Source organism: Saccharomyces kudriavzevii (genome assembly GCF_947243775.1).
Source record: "Saccharomyces kudriavzevii IFO 1802 strain IFO1802 genome assembly, chromosome: 7".
NCBI lineage: Eukaryota > Fungi > Ascomycota > Saccharomycetes > Saccharomycetales > Saccharomycetaceae > Saccharomyces > Saccharomyces kudriavzevii.
In genome coordinates, this window is record NC_079278.1 from 331,763 (window position 1) to 350,807 (window position 19,045).

The 19,045-nt window shown below is 37.8% G+C and overlaps 6 protein-coding genes and 2 non-coding genes across 8 annotated transcripts; 6 read left to right on the forward strand and 2 right to left on the reverse strand.

Moving 5' to 3' along the window:
• Window positions 1-129: 129 nt before the first annotated feature.
• On the forward strand, window positions 130-2,052 carry LSG1 (ribosome biogenesis GTPase LSG1; the record flags this gene model as incomplete). Its single annotated transcript, XM_056227912.1, has 1 exon — window positions 130-2,052. The coding sequence occupies one exon, from the start codon at window positions 130-132 to the stop codon at window positions 2,050-2,052; it is 1,923 nt and encodes a 640-aa protein (XP_056087687.1).
• Window positions 2,053-2,851: 799 nt separating this feature from the next.
• Window positions 2,852-3,589, forward strand: USE1 (SNAP receptor USE1; the record flags this gene model as incomplete). The annotated part of the gene is made up of 1 exon (XM_056227913.1): window positions 2,852-3,589. One exon carries the CDS (start codon window positions 2,852-2,854, stop codon window positions 3,587-3,589), a length of 738 nt encoding a protein of 245 aa, XP_056087688.1.
• A 1,509-nt stretch (window positions 3,590-5,098) lies between these two features.
• Window positions 5,099-5,170, forward strand: Skdi_7.trna8H. The gene has a single exon. It is a non-coding gene; the product is annotated as a tRNA-His (tRNA).
• Window positions 5,171-6,360: 1,190 nt separating this feature from the next.
• SRM1 (Ran guanyl-nucleotide exchange factor) lies at window positions 6,361-7,809 on the forward strand (the record flags this gene model as incomplete). Its single annotated transcript, XM_056227915.1, has 1 exon — window positions 6,361-7,809. The coding sequence occupies one exon, from the start codon at window positions 6,361-6,363 to the stop codon at window positions 7,807-7,809; it is 1,449 nt and encodes a 482-aa protein (XP_056087689.1).
• Window positions 7,810-9,839: 2,030 nt separating this feature from the next.
• On the forward strand, window positions 9,840-10,664 carry TOS8 (Tos8p; the record flags this gene model as incomplete). Its single annotated transcript, XM_056227916.1, has 1 exon — window positions 9,840-10,664. The coding sequence occupies one exon, from the start codon at window positions 9,840-9,842 to the stop codon at window positions 10,662-10,664; it is 825 nt and encodes a 274-aa protein (XP_056087690.1).
• Window positions 10,665-12,958: 2,294 nt separating this feature from the next.
• Window positions 12,959-13,030, forward strand: Skdi_7.trna9E. Its single transcript has one exon. It is a non-coding gene; the product is annotated as a tRNA-Glu (tRNA).
• A 200-nt stretch (window positions 13,031-13,230) lies between these two features.
• Window positions 13,231-14,952, reverse strand: VPS45 (Vps45p; the record flags this gene model as incomplete). The annotated part of the gene is made up of 1 exon (XM_056227917.1): window positions 13,231-14,952. One exon carries the CDS (start codon window positions 14,950-14,952, stop codon window positions 13,231-13,233), a length of 1,722 nt encoding a protein of 573 aa, XP_056087691.1.
• A 537-nt stretch (window positions 14,953-15,489) lies between these two features.
• PAN2 (poly(A)-specific ribonuclease) lies at window positions 15,490-18,837 on the reverse strand (the record flags this gene model as incomplete). Its single annotated transcript, XM_056227918.1, has 1 exon — window positions 15,490-18,837. The coding sequence occupies one exon, from the start codon at window positions 18,835-18,837 to the stop codon at window positions 15,490-15,492; it is 3,348 nt and encodes a 1,115-aa protein (XP_056087692.1).
• Window positions 18,838-19,045: the final 208 nt, after the last annotated feature.

A 19,045-nucleotide genomic window follows, 5' to 3' on the forward strand; every position in this document is an offset into this window, starting at 1 on the left:
AAGGCCGAGATTAAGAAAATTTGTCAGTGAAAAATGAATGTTTCTACTTATAAAGTGGGTGATGAGCTTACGAATTAATTTTCCTGGAATATACAGCTAAAGTCAGTATTTAGAAATCAAAAACTAACCATGCCACCAAAGGAAGCTCCCAAAAAGTGGAAAGCACCAAAAGGGCCAAAGCCTAATCATCGCAAGAACAAAAATAAGCTTGAATTGGGTAGAGCTATTAAATATGCTCGTCAAAAAGAAAACGCCATCGAGTACTTACCTGATGGTGAAATGAGATTCACTACCGATAAACATGAAGCTAACTGGGTTAAACTAAGATCTGTGACTCAGGAATCGGCTTTGGATGAGTTTTTAAGTACAGCTGCACTAGCGGATAAGGATTTCACAGCTGATAGGCATTCAAATGTCAAAATTATTAGAATGGATAGCGGTAATGATTCCGCAACTTCCCAAGGATTTTCTATGACTAATGAGCAGCGTGGAACTCTTAATGCAAAGCAGAGGGCTCTTGCTAAAGATCTGATTGTTCCAAGAAGACCTGAATGGGATGAAGGCATGTCCAAATTTCAGCTGGATAGGCAAGAAAAGGAGGCGTTTTTGGAATGGAGGAGAAAATTAGCACATTTACAAGAAAGTAATGAGGATTTGCTGTTGACACCTTTTGAAAGAAATATCGAAGTTTGGAAACAACTATGGAGAGTGGTTGAAAGATCAGATTTGGTTGTCCAAATTGTGGATGCAAGAGATCCTTTATTGTTTAGATCCGTCGATTTGGAAAGATACGTAAAAGAGTCGAACGATAGAAAAGAAAATTTATTGTTAGTCAACAAGGCCGATTTATTAACCAAGAAGCAGCGTATTGCTTGGGCAAAGTATTTTATTTCCAAAAATATCTCTTTTACGTTCTATTCTGCATTGAGAGCCAATCAATTATTGGAAAAACAAAAGGAACTTGGAGACGATTATATGGAGCAAGTAGTTGATGAAATCGATGAAGAAGAGCTGGACGCTGATAAAGAAATCTTGGAAAAAGTTAAAATACTGTCCATCGATCAATTGGAAGAATTGTTTTTATCGAAAGCTCCAAAGGAACCTCTATTGGCACCTTTACCTGGCCAATATCCTATAATTAATATTGGTTTGGTTGGTTATCCAAACGTGGGTAAATCTTCGACAATCAATTCGCTTGTTGGTGCAAAGAAAGTTTCCGTTTCATCCACACCCGGTAAAACAAAGCATTTCCAAACCATCAAATTATCTGACTCAGTCATGCTATGTGATTGCCCTGGTCTCGTCTTCCCAAATTTTGCGTATAACAAAGGTGAGCTTGTCTGCAATGGTGTTCTGCCAATTGATCAATTGCGTGATTACATTGGTCCAGCTGGTTTAGTGGCAGAGAGAATACCAAAGTACTATATTGAAGCTATTTATGGTATTCATATTCAAACCAAATCCAGGGATGAAGGTGGGAATGGGGAAATTCCAACTGCTCAAGAATTGTTGGTAGCGTATGCAAGAGCACGTGGTTATATGACTCAAGGTTACGGTTCCGCCGATGAGCCGAGAGCAAGTCGTTATATATTGAAAGATTACGTTAATGGGAAATTACTGTACGTCAATCCTCCACCTCACCTAGAGGACGATACGCCTTACACCAGAGAAGAATGTGAGGAGTTTAACAAGGACTTATATGTCTTCGATCAACTACCGGAGACTAGAAAGGACCAAGTGCAAAACGCAGCCAAGGCAAAAGGTATTACTATTGTGGATTTGGCCCGTGATCTTAATCAGCTAACATTTTCTGCTCATACTGGTGGTGACATGCAAAAAGAAGCCAAATCTGTTACACATGGTGGTAAGCAGGCCGCATTATATAATGCTGCTGAGGACTTGGATAGGGATTTTTTCAAGATGAACAACGTTGAGGGTAGATTAAGTACACCATTCCACAAAGTTCAAAATAGTTCAGCTGGTAAGAGACATAACAAGAAAAACAAGAGCAAAAATGCGAAAAGTAAAGTCTTCAGCATCGAAAGCACTTAGCCGCTATCAAGATATTTCTTCTAAATAACTGTATATTAACTCTTTTCATCTCGTCAATTATCATTAACAATATGGGAAGGAAGCCCTACAATAATTATGCGAGCTTGGTTACCCGATCTGAATTGTATTGATTTTTTTTTTATTTGCTTTTAAGCTCTTGAGATTTCTTGTCTTCATTCTTAATCTCAGAAGCGTTATTAACTATATTTTCTTTGGAATGTTTAAAAAAGTACGGCTCTTCAACACATTTCAACATGTTCAAGTGGTTTGTGGTAGTGGGTGAACATTTTGGGACTATCAACTTGGTTCTCGGGAGTTTTTCCTGAGACTCAGGTAGGTTTTTCTGTGTGGTTATCCTTAAGCTTCACAAATTACAACTTATCCCACGCATTAAGAAATAAGCTCAAGATGCCTAAAATAAGTTTTTATCCTGCCTTTTTTCGCTAACAGTGACTGAGTATTTCCCACAGTCTATAGTTTGATAGTAGATCGGCAGAAATTTTTTTGTTTGTATAATTATATATATGGGTATGGCTAATTGGACGTAGTTACAACCAACATCTTGACCCTTGAGTGCGGTGCATTTGTAAATCCTAATTCGATTTTGGTTTTCTTCCCCCAAAGGAAGTAAGTCAATATGACGCGCCTTTAGGGCTGTGGGCGAGGGAAAACATTAGACGTTATCATCTTTTATTGAAATTTCTGTGATAAAAATATGGATTTCAATGGAAGTATAAAACAGAGGGAAGTCAAATATCATCCAAAACAGCAACTACGACACCTCACCAAAGCACGCATGATGACTAATGTTCCCAATGATCCTTTTCTGGCCTATATTTTGAGTAGCAAACAGCTAGCTAATTTAGATCGTCTACGAAAGAAGGCCGTTACAAAACAGCTGGAGTTAAGTTCCGACAATAAGAATTCAGAGGAATTTTCAAAGTATCAAAATATATATCAAACAAAGGCATTTGAATGTATACAAAAAAAACATGACACTCACAAAACAATGGAGTATCAGTACGAATTGTACCAGAAAAGTTCTAAGACAAGAAGGTACAGTATTGATCTAGATTCCGTACATTCAGCGGTTACAGATCAACAAGCGGAAAACCTAAATGAGGACCTTTTCCGCAGAAAGGAAGACGATGAAGCTGTTATGGAATTAAGGAAGAGGTTGTTAGGAAGACAGCAGAACAAGAATTTGGCATTTGAACCCACAAAATCAGTCGACAGGCAAATTGAAGATCAGGATAACTTGCAACAAGATTTAATTCAAAATATGAGTAAGCTTGTCGGGAGTTTGAAACAGGGTGCTGTGGCGTTTCAATCAGCTCTTGATGAAGATAAGCAAGTTCTTGGAGCGGCAGAGATTGGTATCCAGGTTGCGTCCCAAGGCTTGATGGATGTTAGCGGTAAATTGAGGAAGTACGACAAAAGCAAATTAAGTTACCTGTTTTATATCACAGTTTTCATTTTCATGATTCTCGGCTTGGTATTAACCTTCATCATAGTCCAACTCTTTCCAGCACTTTGAGTTGTTATAACATTGCCACGATGTGCACAGGACTAGAATTTTCGAATAAAAAAATGGGATTCTTTTTATTTTTGGTTGACTGGGTGGCTAATGCTTTCCCAACTTTCGTGAGTTCAAATATACTCCCGCGTATGTCCTCAAAGACCATCCAATGAGATCTTTATTAATAAATCGATGTATGTATGGGAGGGGGGATTTATAAGATAAGAATATATAATAGAAAGCAAAGCTTCTCTACTAAGGAAGTTATTCTATTAGGAATGCCAAAATCGAGCCTAGTTATTTGATCGTTATTGTTACCATTCATTATGAAAGGTTGTTTTGTTATAAATTTTGAAAACAAAAGATGCGAGTCTTTCAAGCAAAGAGTTTACCCGAATACCAATGGAAGACCTCGGTAGCCGACGTTTCTTAATTGACCTAGAAGTTACTGAAGAACACTAAAGCCATATAGGGGACTTCCTGCTTGTATGAGAGCTTTATATGTTGCCTGTACGATGGGGGGGGGGGTTATCTCCTGCAAACCTAGATACTGTGAGGGTACTTGCCATCATATGTAAAATTGTCCAATAAAAAAAAAAATCTACCACACAAATCTGGTCGATTGAACTGCGATCCTCCACTATCATATCAGCCTCCAGAAAAACATCAGGTGCAATTAGGGTGTTGGAATTCTTTAATTTCTGACACAAAGGAATAAGAATTTTAATCATGATAATAGCATATCACCAAAGAAGGCTCAAATATTTCCCGCTAAAATTCTGTGACAATTGTTGGGATTCCATTTTTGGTAAGGTTAATAAAGTTAGGTATATAGAATATACTAGAAGTCATCTTCTTAACACCGTATATGATAATCTTCTAGTTACGTGATTGAATGTATTAATCAGCTGTACTAGTAATTGTTGGATAGTTGATTATTGTTCCAACAGAAATAAATCAATATAAGTCGTACAAGATATCAGCACCAAATTCGTAATTACATTCTAGAACGTGGTCCTCACCCAAACGAAACACCCGAAATATAAATAGACGAACGATTGGATTGGATCCGAGAATCTGCGCTTCCACCCTTTTAAGTATAAAGTAGATCTTATATATTAGATATACAAGTAACATTCCGTGAATTATCGTGACAACTAGTTTAGCAAACAAGTTACTTCCCTGTTATCAACAGGATTGCTAAATTACCCTGGTATTACTCGAGCCCGTAATACAACAAATTTTGTCATGGTTGAAACTGAATAGCTTACGTCAATAGTAACAGCCATGTCGCAGATGAAACACTAGCAGTTACTTAAAAGGGTAATTGCTAGCTGCATCTTAAACAGACGAAGACACACTGTCCAAAGCAGTAATAACAACCAACATATATAAATAGTAGTATTGTAGGAAACTACAATGCGGACTAGATATATAGAAATAGAAGAACAAGTTTAAGTTTAGATCTAAAGTTCCTATAATACTGGAATAAGTATGTTCGCTATGTGACAAATTTTAAAGAAGTTTGCCATCTTAGTATAGTGGTTAGTACACATCGTTGTGGCCGATGAAACCCTGGTTCGATTCTAGGAGATGGCAGAACAATTTTTTTGAATTATAATGTCGCCCGTGTAAAAGTCCGACATGAGAGTGCGTGTTAATCTTTGTTACGAGAGTAACATATAAGAAGCCGGTTGAAGAGGACAGTAAAAACATAGTAATTGTGCTCTTTGCGCCTTTAGCGTTTACTTCAAGGAATAGCCTTTGCTACAACAACGCCAGGAAATAGGGCTTCCAGACGCGCGCCAGATCTAATACCTTCCACCGAACAAAATGCATGCACGTTTAATGGTTTTCTGATCTTACCACACCATCTCACTTTTATAAGAGTAAGCCTCAATGGGGCCACTAATTGCTTGGTATAAGGCATGTTGTGACTTTAACACGCCACATTCTTTCCTAACTCCCTTGTAATGCAACAAAAGCAGGGAAAGGTGATAGGAAATTATCCGTACTGCTAACATCATGACTGAGCTGGCTCCATCATACGACGCTTTATGGTGAATCTAAGGCGACAATATCATGGAGCACCAAGCATGAAAAACCTATAGATGACATAGGCTGTACTTCTGATCCTGTTATCTTGTCAATTTAAGCATTTAGTTCCAAAGAGATTGGAATCCGATATTACAAAGAATCGGAACCTATTTGTACGGGGACGGAAAAATATGGTGCCAATTTCAAATTATGGAGTGCATTGTTCCTAATATTGACAATTGGGCATCAAGGTGCATACATTGTTACTTTTGGGAATCCATGGTCCAGGAGAAGGCATCAAAGCAGGATTAGCTAATGTAACGATCTTAAGCAATGAATTTTGTGGAAGGAGAAATAAGCGAATATTCTCAGCTCAAACGGGTGCTTTTTCTGAAACTATTTACACATTCTTGAATTTACGCCTAATAGAAATATTTTTCCAATCAGTGACCTTACCTTAATAAGTATGTTTTTTTCTCTCATTGTCGAGGCGATCGTAAGTTATTAAACTTAAAATGAGAGTTGTCCAACTTAGATAAAGTGTCTTACCACTCGAATCTCAGGATGATCGTTATTTTTCTAGTATTACCCGGATAATAATGAAAACCTGAAAATTTAAGTACACAGGACAACAAAGGTGGGAGGAATCAATGAAATGAATTGGCCTCGAGCAAAATAACAGTCCTCAACTCTTTTTTCTGGCCTATTTCTCAACACCAAACTCAGTAAGTAACTTAATACAAATATTCAAAATGGTAAAAAGAGCAAGCGCCGTCAATGGAGATGCGTCTGGTGCTCATAGAGCTAAGAAAATGTCCAAGACTCATGCCTCTCATATTATAAACAACCAAGAAGACTATAGACATATGTATTTAAGTGTTCAGCCGTTAGACATTTTTTGCTGGGGTACCGGTTCTATGTGTGAACTTGGTTTAGGTCCACTAGCTAAGAACAAGGAAGTTAAAAGGCCAAGATTGAATCCATTTTTACCTCGCGATGAGGTGAAGATTATTTCTTTCGCGGTTGGTGGTATGCACACTTTAGCCCTCGATGAAGACAGCAATGTTTGGTCCTGGGGCTGCAACGACGTGGGAGCTTTGGGTAGAGATACTTCCAACGCTAAGGAGCAACTAAAGGACATGGACGCAAGCGATTTAAGTGACGATGAAGATGGTGATTTGAACGAATTAGAATCCACGCCAGCTAAAATACCAAGAGACTGTTTTCCACCTTTAACGAAGGGTCACAAGATTGTGCAATTGGGAGCCACGGATAACATGAGTTGCGCCTTATTCAGCAATGGTGAAGTGTATGCATGGGGGACTTTCCGCTGTAATGAAGGAATCTTGGGATTTTACCAAGAGAAAATCAAAATTCAAACGACCCCATGGAAATTGCCTACTTTCTCCAAGTTCAATATCGTTCAATTAGCTCCTGGTAAGGATCACGTGCTTTTTCTGGATGAAGAAGGTATGGTGTTCGCTTGGGGTAACGGCCAACAGAACCAATTAGGAAGAAAAGTTATGGAAAGATTTCGTTTGAAGACTTTGGATCCTAGACCATTTGGATTAAGACATGTAAAATACATTGCATCAGGGGAAAATCATTGTTTCGCCCTGACAAAGGATAACAAGTTAGTCAGTTGGGGATTGAACCAATTTGGTCAGTGTGGTGTTTCGGAGAATGTGGAAGATGGTGCACTTGTTACTAAACCGAAAAAGCTACCATTGCCTGAGGATGTTATAGTCAGAAGCATTGCTGCTGGTGAACATCATTCATTAATCTTATGTCAAGATGGCGATCTGTACTCCTGCGGTAGATTGGATATGTTTGAAGCTGGCATTCCAAAAAGCGATTTGCCTGAGTATACTTACAATGACGTTCATGGAAAGGCCCGTGCCATACCACTTCCAACAAAGCTGAAAAACGTTCCTAAGTTCAAAGCCGTTGCCGCGGGGTCTCATCATTCGATTGCAGTTGCTCAGAATGGTATTGCCTATTCTTGGGGCTTTGGCGAGACCTATGCTGTTGGATTAGGTCCATCTGAAGATGATACTGAAGTTCCAACTAGAATTAAAAATACCGCAACCCAGGACCATAGCATCGTTTTGATCGGATGTGGAGGTCAGTTTTCTGTATCTGGTGGAGTAAAATTGTCCGACGAAGAAGCTGAAAAGAGAGCCGACGAAATGGAAGATTAGGATGAACTAAAGGTAAATAAAAAAAATTGAGACCATATCTCAATATAGATTGTAAAATGTAACATAAAGAAACAAAGAAGATGTGACAATATAACACCGCCAACAACTATCGGCCTTTTTTAATTTATTCTTGAGTCACCGGCATTTAAAGTAGAGAGAGGCCTAAAGCCACACAACTAATACATCACCGTTAGGTCTTAGGTAAGATGTATGTTGATGTAATGCATATGCTTGTCCAGCCTTTCAGGTTCTTTCTCCTGGATTTATTCTCTTTACTCACGTACTTTCTTTTCTAGGCAACTTAATCGGAATTAAAAACACGGTAAAAGACGAGGAAAATGCCAAGCAGCAGGCAAAGTTAAAAACGGGTCTCGGATGAATATGTTGCATGAAAATTCTTACTTTAACCGCGGCAAATTCCTACTAGTCTTATTTTTATCTTTCCTACGCCATCTAGAGCACATAAGGAAGATTGCGTTTTGCAGTCCTTAATGATCACGAGCTTTCTAGGCCAGATTAAGCACAGGAAAGTTGGCGCGTACATGATGACTCTCCCTTAAATGGCTAGACTAAGGCTTTACATAATTTTCTATGTTGAAAGCGTGTTCGATTCTCATCACTTGCACCAGGAAGAAAGCTACACAGTTAATGTGGCGTGCATTCTCCACAAGATCTTTAAATCAGATGTATGATGTCATGCATAATGACTGGGTGTAGGATGATTTTCTCATGAAAATAAAGTAGAAACGCTATGAACAAATGCGCTGGCGCATTTTTTTTTTATCCCACGACTTCTACAGAGACAGGTACGGCCCTTTCTGGTATTTGCTAAGTAAAAAAAAACCGGCATATTATTTGGACTTTCTTGGAAAGGCGGGCCAGAAAATCTCTTGAGTCCTTTTTACTGTGATTTGCTTATTTTTAGGTTTTTTTGGTTTGTTTTTCCTTCATACGTCCTATAATGCAGTGTAAATACAGTACAATGGCAGCTCTTCTTTATACGAGATATACGGACAGCAAATAAAGTGGCGCCAGAAGTAATTTTCAAAAAGAGTAACTGTCATTCAACATTTTCTGATGAAAGACTCAATGGGAGATAAACTTTCTACATGATATTGAAAATAGCTTGGCGCAGCAGACTGGCATTGTCTTTCATCCAAGTCTATTGAGGAAAAAGAAAATATGAAGCATTCCCTCTTTTCTAGAACCCGACCACTACTGATCTTATCTCGTGGACCTTCAATATAGACGAGGAATACACAACTAATTAATTGTTCTTTTCTTCCAATTCGCCCCTTAGAGAATAAATAACAAAGAAACTTATCATTAATAAATGCAAAGCGTGTAGTAAGTACATAAATGTTGTTTTCGCTCCGCCTAGACGGGTGAGTAGTAACGCGAAATAAGAAATTATAAACTTGCTGTTCTATACTGCGCGCGCCCAATCTTCATTTTTTCCACACTCATTATCGGTTCAGGGGGTGGCAGATCCGCTCTACTACAGGGAAAAGCGAGATGTTCCTCGCTCGGTTCCGACTAGTCCCCGCCTTCCCACGCGGTGTACTGCGCCCAAAGGCAACTTGTCAGTAAATGCGCTGGCAAAAACGTACTCTTCAAGCGAAAAGGACTAACCGTGCATCAATTTATGGGCGTTATCTATGAGAGGGTTTCAACCCTTTAGGACAAGCGAACAACAATATATTTATCTTCTTTTCGTGCCAAGAAAACTCGTTGCTTCGCTAAGTGACGTGTAATTACCTTTCCCTTGATTTTGAAGCACCCATAGAAAAGCTGAGGTGAACCTAAAAAAAGGAAAAATGAATGTTGAGAAGGGTTTGCCGAAGAGGAAAGACTTCTGATATATAAACGAAAGATTTAGTTGATTTATCTCTGTTTCAATATGTTTGCAATAGTACTTCCTGAATTATACTTTTTTGAATATCAGTACTATTTCTCTTAAGTAAATAAAAATATAGTAATCAGCATAAAAATATTTTTAATAGTAAACTACGTAAAAAAAACCAAGAACGATGGGTACTAGCATATTAAACCTGAATCAAAACATCGAGCTTCCCCCAATACAAATCCTGTTCGAGTCACTTAACCGGGAAAATGAACCTAGACCCTATTACGAGGAACGCAGGCTACAGCAGCTTAACCCCTCATTCATCCCCAGGACAAGCATGGCTGTCGGTAGTCCAGTTAACCCAGTTCCAGTATCATCCCCTGTTTTTTTTATTGGCCCCTCTCCAGTGAGAGGTGCTCAGAATAACAGTGTTGTAATTAGTCAGAACATAACTCAGTTTCCTGTTATTTACAAATCCCCGGAGGTCGTGCCTACCAGCGAGAGAGATTATGTAATTTCTGTAGGTAGATCTCCTATATCTTCACTACCTGAGTACGAACATTTTTCAAGCTCTACTTATTATCAAGGTCAGAGGCGAGCTCAACCTTATCCTGTGAACGCAACCACGATGATGGGTAATTATTCAACGCCTCAGCCTATTGGCATTTCAAGGGGTAAGCTGTTATCCAGTAACATAGATAAGAAGGCAGCCTACACGTCTAGTAAGGAATTGTCTGTAAAAGAAAAAAGGCTGAAGGGCCATGGGAAAAGGTCTAATTTACCTAAAGCCACTGTTTGTATCCTAAATCAATGGTTGCTTGAGCATATACATAACCCTTATCCAACGGTTCAGGAAAAAAGAGATCTGCTAGCAAAAACAGGTCTCACTAAACTTCAAATCTCAAATTGGTTCATCAATGCTAGGAGAAGAAAAATCTTTGCTGGCCACAATGATGTTAACAATCTCAAAAAAAAATTTAACTCCTCCGCAGATTTGCCTAAACTTTGATCTTAAATTGCCTAGAGTCTAGAGTCACTTGAACAGTTGACGACATAAGAGATAGAATAAAGAGAAAGATTCACTTGAGATTTGTATCCCTAAAAGAAATTTCACCTCGAGTGACAATTATAGATTGGATTCGTACTCCTTAATATTCTTAAACTGAACCTGAAGCTGGTTAAAACTGTATTTTTTCGGCACTTATATCAAGTTTTTCACGGTGTATGGTTTCCATATATGTACTTTTCACGGGTTTTTGTCTGCCGTCATTTCCTCTTCTTCCTTCTCCTTCAAGTCGGAAAAGAGGAGAAATCAACCCACATATCCACATATCCAATTCCTCTTGCGCTGAGGAAACACAACAGAAAAATATTATATGTTATTCAAATGACTCTTTTAGCATGTATTTGTATTCGTTACGCAGTTCTGTAATAAACTTCTTTCCTTCTTGAACTAAAGATGTAAAATATTATAATTCTCTGTGCAGGTCATATGCAATGAATTATCACGTTTAATTATCAGGTAAACATCGTTCAATCGACTGGATTTTTTTGAGCGCAAGCTGCGTGATGGGTATAATTTATGGCCCCGTTATTTTATATTCATAAATGTTCGTGGATGCTATGTTAGAAGTGATATGCGATAGTATATCTTGGGAAGTGAAGAGCAGTCATTAAAAAAAATAACTGAAATACTGAAATACTCAGATACATATAGTAGACGGCGGAAAACGCAAAGAGCAATATCAGTCAATTTGAACAATTAAAAGTTTGTGGCAATTTTATCACTATTCACAGTATACGCGACACTGTTTTATGTTCAAAAACAAAATATAGCTGCTATATGCAGAATAAGCTTTCGACAGCAACTAATGTTTTGAAATGAGACTGCATCGGCCTATCTTGACTATAGTTGCATTGTAATAGAACGTAACTGATCTGAGACTTCACGTCAAACTACTGCAAACCGTAATATCACCAGCAGTTTCGAATGGAAAAGAAAATTGTAATAGCATAGCAATACATGTTTGACGTGTTTGTAAAGATGGCTGTTCCGATACCCCCAAAAGCCTTATTGCTGGAACAAGTAGGTCTATCGTTATTACATGAGTATCCATTGTTACTGTCTGGGGCATTTTGGTTGACAAATGCCACATAATTAATCTTTGTTCCAGGATGAAGAATATTGAAGTGGCATTCCGTTGTTGGGTGCCCTCGGAGTCAAAGACCATTAGTTGAACATCAATTTTGAGTTTATGTATAAATGATATCAGTCGTTGCATTGACCTTATAGTAAATTACTTAGTGTTGGAACAAGTAGGTTCATCATTATTCACATAACTAGTTCTTGTTTCAGGATGAAGAATGTTGAAATGACGTTCTATTGGTGGCATTTGGAGTCAAAGATCCATTAATTGGACACCAACTTGGAATGTATATATAAATGATGTGAGTCGTTACATTGCACTTATATTAAATCCCCAGATGATTATTATATTTGTTGGAACAATAATCAACTATCCATCAATTACTAGTACAGCTGATTAATACATTCAATCACGTAGCTAGAAGATTATCATATACGGTGTTAAGAAGATGACAAAAATTATTAGACCAGTGAAATAAGATTCAGGACAGTCATCAAATTTAGTGGAAGCTGAAGTGCAAGGATTGATAATGCAATAGGATCAATGAATAAAGACGTATAAAATGAAGAAAGAAATAAGAATAAGATTATGTAAAAGTGTTGATTCCCTTTCGTGGATTCCTAAATCCATGAGGAGAACTTCTAGTATATCCTATATACATAATATTATTAACCTTATCAAAAATGGAATCCCAACAAATGTCACAAGATTTTAATGGTCAGTAATATTGAACATATTTGACATATCCAATCGGCGTGTGTTTTATATACCTCTCTTATATAGTATAAGAAAGAGTTCTGCTTTTTATTCTTAATTAATACTACTAATTATCAACACTTAGTTTATTATTATATTGCACATATTTAACATGCCCAATCGGCGTGTGTTTTGCACATCTCTCTTATATAGTATAAGAAAGAGTTCTGCTTTTTTCTTGATTAATACTACTCATAACCAACACTTAGGGACTTTACGAATTCATCTGCCAATACGGAAAATCCAATATCACTTGGCTGAATCAACAAATTCACACTAATATTAGAAGATGTGCTATATGGAAATAAGATAACGATTTACTGTCGCATTAATGATCAATACAAGTTCAACTACAAACTTGTACGAATGTAAAAACCAGTTCTTTTTTCACCAATTAGTATCCGATATAGTGTAACGGCTATCACATCACGCTTTCACCGTGGAGACCGGGGTTCGACTCCCCGTATCGGAGTCTTTTTGTATCGAGAACATTCTTTCCTTGGATTAAGCTATCATGACGCATGCACGCGTATGTGAGGATCACCGAACCCAACCTTGTAAATATCAGGCACCGTGAAAGGAAAACGTGAAAAAATCAATTGAGAGACAAATGGAGGAAGCTTATCTGTTTGTGTGAAGAAAAGAAAATATATCAGGTGCATATTATTTATTTCATAGTTCTATGGAATTCATATATTCTTTAGTCGATAATATAGACGTACCTCCTAAGACTACTCTCATTCTAGTATTCATTGTTTCATTAAATTCATGAACCAGCCTTGCTTCCTCGTAAGTTACACCGCCAATAACGAATAATATGACATCCTGAGGCATATCCATACGGTTCTGAGTCGTCCCACGGTTTTGGCCGCCCACAGTTTTGAAACGATCTCTGGACAGCTCATTTTTAGAAAGTTCTGTGAGTAACGAGGAGATTTCTGGAATGTGCTGCATATAGACGTTTTCGGCTGCATTGCTTTTAGAATTCATTCTACTATTAAATCTTCTTGCTAATTCACTTAGTATATCGTCTTTATCACGCTTACTTTGAGCGGTTTTACTTTGATGGCTGAAAAAGGATTTAAATCTATGGAAAAAATTCACATCCTCCGGTAAAAGTTGTTGTGTCAAAAGCTCAATCAGTTGATGGGTTTTATCTGAATTTATCTGATGAGTTAAAGAATAAATACACGCAAGTTTCAACTTGTAATACTTATCTACGTTTTCATTTTGTAGCAGTTTGACCAAATCAGAGAAATCTCCTTCATTAGCTTCGTGTGCAGACAGATTCTGTTCTATTTCGCTGATCTCCCATATATTTCTTGTCTTCAACTGTCTGTCTAACTCCCCAACAATAGCCATGTGCTTTGCTACATTTCCGGATAACTTTCTAAACTCGGGATACTTCTCAATGAAGTTTTTGATATCTTCAATAGAGTCTATTTGGCTATTTGTTTGTGTCTTGTCCTTGTAGTTGGTCACGTATTGTTTTAATTTGTCACCTAGCTCCCCGAAATTCAAATACATCGTGTCTTTAAAAAAGCCATCTTGTTTCGATGATAAAGTGACCTTTTCTAGGTCTTTATCAATTTTAGGCACCTTTGAGAGATCAACTATATTTCGCTTAATACCTATATACTCATTGATCATTGATTGGTAAGTCCAAGGTTGCAGCAAAGGAGTTATAGGATCTGTTTTGCGATCTAAAATCAGCAATACAGGCGTTGAGTCCACTACTGGGAAATCAAAAAATGTTCTTTCATTCTTACCAATCTCATAGAAAACTTCTTTAGCCAATCTCTCACAAAGTTTGCTAGCACCTTCAAATCTAATTTCTGGTTTTATTTTCAGGGACAAAAGTACAGACACCAGACTGTTGGTGCATCCTGCAATCCCTGACTCGCTCCAAACCAGTTTATTACTCAAAAACTCCTTAGGCTGCAAATCCAACGAGAATAAATCCTGGTTCAAGATAAAAAAATCTTGGAATATTTCTTCAACTTTAGTAACTGCCTCCATGTCATCAGATTCCGCTAGCCTTTCCAACTGAGATTTGGAAACAATATTGCTGAAAAATATTTGATATTCGCCATATCGAGGGTTTCTTAACTCACGCAGGAGACATTGCAGCGTTTCTTCGGTGGGTTTAACGTAAACTAAGCACCTTAAATGTCTTGAGACCTCCCGTTGTTCATTTTCAATTTTTTCTACCAAGTAGATCTCCTGCTTCAACAAGTCGCTTTGAGTAGCACATAAGGATATTGTCGGGGTGGTGTTTTTATCTAACAGCAGAATCTTGATCCTTTGGTGTTCGTTAACATTAGCCAAGCTCAACTTCGATCGAGAAGTTACAATCTTGTTTATATAGTAATCAGCCACATCAAAAAGGTTCATTTTTTTCTATTTGTGCAGTAAAGGCTTGTTTGCACTCAAAACCTTTTCACTAGATTACTTGTCGCGTTGAAGATACTTTTATATGCATTATATTGTAACTGCAGTACCTATTAGTAAGAACGCTAAAGAAAGAACGCTAGCATCCTGTGATGACGTTACCCTTTCCCAAAATTGGCGGAAATAAAACCAGAACATTTTGGCATACTTTTTCCATATGCGGCCAGTATCCCCATATCTGGCAGCATATGCTATTGATGGACCGCGAAACAAACAGGAAACATACGGGAGCTCGAACAAGAGTAGAGCTGGTATTGGTAATGTCGGATGTGATTTTTCACACGGGAGAGTGATTTCCCCCCTGTGTGATGGTGGTGAAATTCAGTGTGGCCGGTTTCAAAATGTTTTGTATAAGTTTATTATGAGGTATATAATGTTATACAAACAGTGTATTTTATAATTTTTTTGATTATTTTTGTGTAGTTTTTTAGAATGACTGGTAATGCCGGGCTTCATAACATTATAGGAGTGTAGGCTCCTTCATGCTCCTGGAGTTTCTGGAACTTTGAAATTATGGGCTCTTCCTTCTTCATACACGCTGTTTAGAACCTTTTCGAAAATAGTTTTCTGTTTCAAATCGAGATATTTTCTGTAAAGAATCAAAGCAGTATGCGCATCCTCGATGGAATCATGATTCCCTTCTTGGATATTCATTCCTAGTAACACATATGCCAGATAACGTAATGAAAGGTATCTCTTTCCCTGTAAGAAGTATATGGCGGTATCGCGGATTTGGCTTTTTGGGACGTTTATGTTGATGTGTTTGAAATCGTTGTTCAAACCATGTCCTACAAAGATGCATCCAAGTTGCATTAGCAACCAGACTTTTCGATAGACAACATTTCTTTTCACGAGTCTTTTAGTACTCTTTTCAGGATCTAAGTCACCGGGAAGTATCCCACTGAATCTTGTTAAGTAATCTTCTATGGGGTTCGTGTTCACCACATAATCATCGACGAACGGCACTCCATACAGATCACCTTCTTCACCTCTAATAATCGATATTCTGGCCAGAGCTGTTCTCTTAGGTCTAATAATACTTCTACTTCCCTGGTGATCAATTTCGCATAATTCGCTTTGTAATGAGACAAACTCAGCATCGATGGCGACTAAGGTTCCAGATTTTGGTGCTTCATCATGTGTTAATAGCTTATACTCGCGTCTTGCGGTATCTCTTATTCCATTAGCAAAATGATCACGGAATAATATGTTGTAGTTGATAGAATACGTGTCAACAGAAAAGAAAGGTTTCCGTAATTCTTCAGCATCACAGTATATGATAATTTCTGGTGTCTTCCAAGGATATGACATCTTCAACGCCTCTTCTTCCGATATTTCAACAACAAGATAATCATTAAACATGAGCCACTTGTAGCTATTTTCTTTCGAATTGTATTTTCTCACATATGTCACTAAACGCGTCTCGTTATTGTTATCGGTTATTTTAGCTACGTAACCATTCAACTCGTATTTAAATATGTGGCCGGTGCCTTTCAACTCAGACGCTGTTGTTCGTAAAACCGCCTTGTTCTTTATGATGCTTCCATAAAACTCATTGGTAAGCCAATTTTTTGATGACCTTATATTAGACAGCTCCGTATCTAACAGCGATAATTCCAACGATAGTACTGAAGGTAGGTTCTTGACTGTATTCTCCTGGATAATAGTTTCGTTTTTGTCACAGATGGGGCAAGTACTATCCTTCTGAGTGGCACTTTTCATGGCATATTCAATGTATGGTAGAATATTTTGTCCATTATTCTTTTTATTTAATTGCTTAATCACGGTTCTGTTGATTCCTAATATGGATAAGGAGGGCAGAAGTTTAATAGTAGTATCATAATGATCACAACTGCACTGAGTTCTTATTTCTGTTTCCAAACCAAAACACTGATTGAGGGTGATGTTATGATTAACGGTCTGCCCTTCCTCTTTTATGAGTTGTGAGAGTAGAAATTTGTTAAATTTTTGAGGCATATTACGTTTAATACTCTCTGAAGAATTGAAATCTTCAATGCTTTCCCCTATGCACAAAGATTCTAAGTATTCTTCCAAATGCTCGTGCAGCACATTACTAGCTGAAAAACGTTTGTCAATTAGAGACTTCAATGAAGCTTGAAAGTTGGAAGAGCTACAGATTTTTCCATGTGACCTCTCCATCATATCAAAAAGATAGCCGAGATCAGTTAGCAAAGTTGATTCAAAATTTTCATCTTTCAAGCACCCAACCACGAAATTGAACATCTCAGGAATAAAGCGGTATAATTGTATGATGGCATTGGTATAATGATTATCAACGTCTGGGTCTAATCCGGAATATTCGGTGTTATTAAAGGGTGTAAAATCAAAATTATCCGTACCAAACCTTCCTGTTGTCAGTGGCAACCTGCTGTATGCTGGTGGTACTTCGTACTTATTGATTGAGGTATAATTCTGTATATCGCTGGTTTCTAAACCAGTCGTGATCTGTTTTCTCAGATCTCTTAAACAAACATAATCTGTAACGACGTTTCTCATGCCAAATTTAGTGCGATCATATCGTAGCAGAGGAAATTCTGGCGTGCTTAATTTCTCATTTTGACTTGAGACCACAGTGACGTTACTTTGTCCTTTGCCGCTTGATGATAAAGGGGGCTTGCCCGTTAGTTGTGGTATAGTACCTTCACTTTTGAATACTACATGCGGCCACGCCGATAAAATTTTATCAAGATAGTAAGGCATGCCCACGGAGCTCAAAGGATATGTTTCGTCGTCGACAGATACGGGGCCGTCCGAAGTAATATCGTTAAAATAATCAGGGTATGCCAGCATTTCAGGCGTATTGGTAAACATTCCCATATTGTTTGATGACCTTCTCCATGTGTCTAAATGATTATCAGCTTCTAGTATGCCCAATACATCACCATTGGGCGATAAAGAAAACTTTTTAATTGATTGACAGGGATGAACATATTGAGTTCTTAAAGTCGGGTTGGAAAGATCAATAAAATCAAAAGAACCAGAGCTGGAAGCAACGATCATGACGGTGGGAAGCAGAGGATGTAATTGAACAAAATCTGCTCCTCCAGAACCCATAGTCGTTCCTTTAGAAAAAGAAACAGGAGGAAGTTGACGCATTGTTCTCAAATCGTAGACATTCACAAACGGATCGGCATATAAATTATAGAACCTTTTAGACTTTCCTACTGTGATCAAGGTATTATCACGTAAATCCATCGCCGATATGGACGCAGAGTGCGCATTAAAGGATTTGATCGTACGGTTGGAAGTTGTATCTAGTAAATCCACAGATCCGGTTTGTCTTCCGATAGACAATATTTTATTATTAGAGCACATCAGTTTCACTTTAGATGAATAATTTAAAAGTGAGTCCAGGCAACCTTTGTTCAGATCGACTGAAGCAATGCCCCAGTTTGTATTGTCGCCACCACAGTAAATATTATTCTGCAATGAATGAGGGGCATAGCACATGCTGTTCAATTCACTGAACGCAGCAATATCGATACTAGTCAAGTTCAATTTAGTAACACCTCTTCTATTAGCAAAATGCAGCGAATCTTCACTAATGGATAAGATACCATCTCGATGGCTGAGAACATCCCTGACAGAACTTCCACCTATGTGACCCCTATACCTTGTATAAAGCTGAAAGTTTGGATCGTACGATGAAATGCAACCATAGCTGTCTCCACTCCATATTAAATTTGCCTTTTCATCGAAGCTAATTGTAGTAATTTCCTTATCTCTATTATCGAAGCGAAAATATGGCTTTTTTAAGTGTTCAGAAAGATCAACAGGATTGTTGAAGAAATGTTGCCAATTATTCATAGTACATTCACCATTCAGAACCTCACGTATAGCAATTGTCTTTTAGAAATTTCTTGAACGGCAATGTAGTTCAAAGCAACAAAAAAACAAGCAAATAAAAAAAATGGGAAAAAAAAACAACGTTAAAATGAAGGTGTATTATATGATAAGGATGTGTATCTTCAACGGCTCTATTTCTAGTATCCTGTATGCCTGCGCTTCATTTATT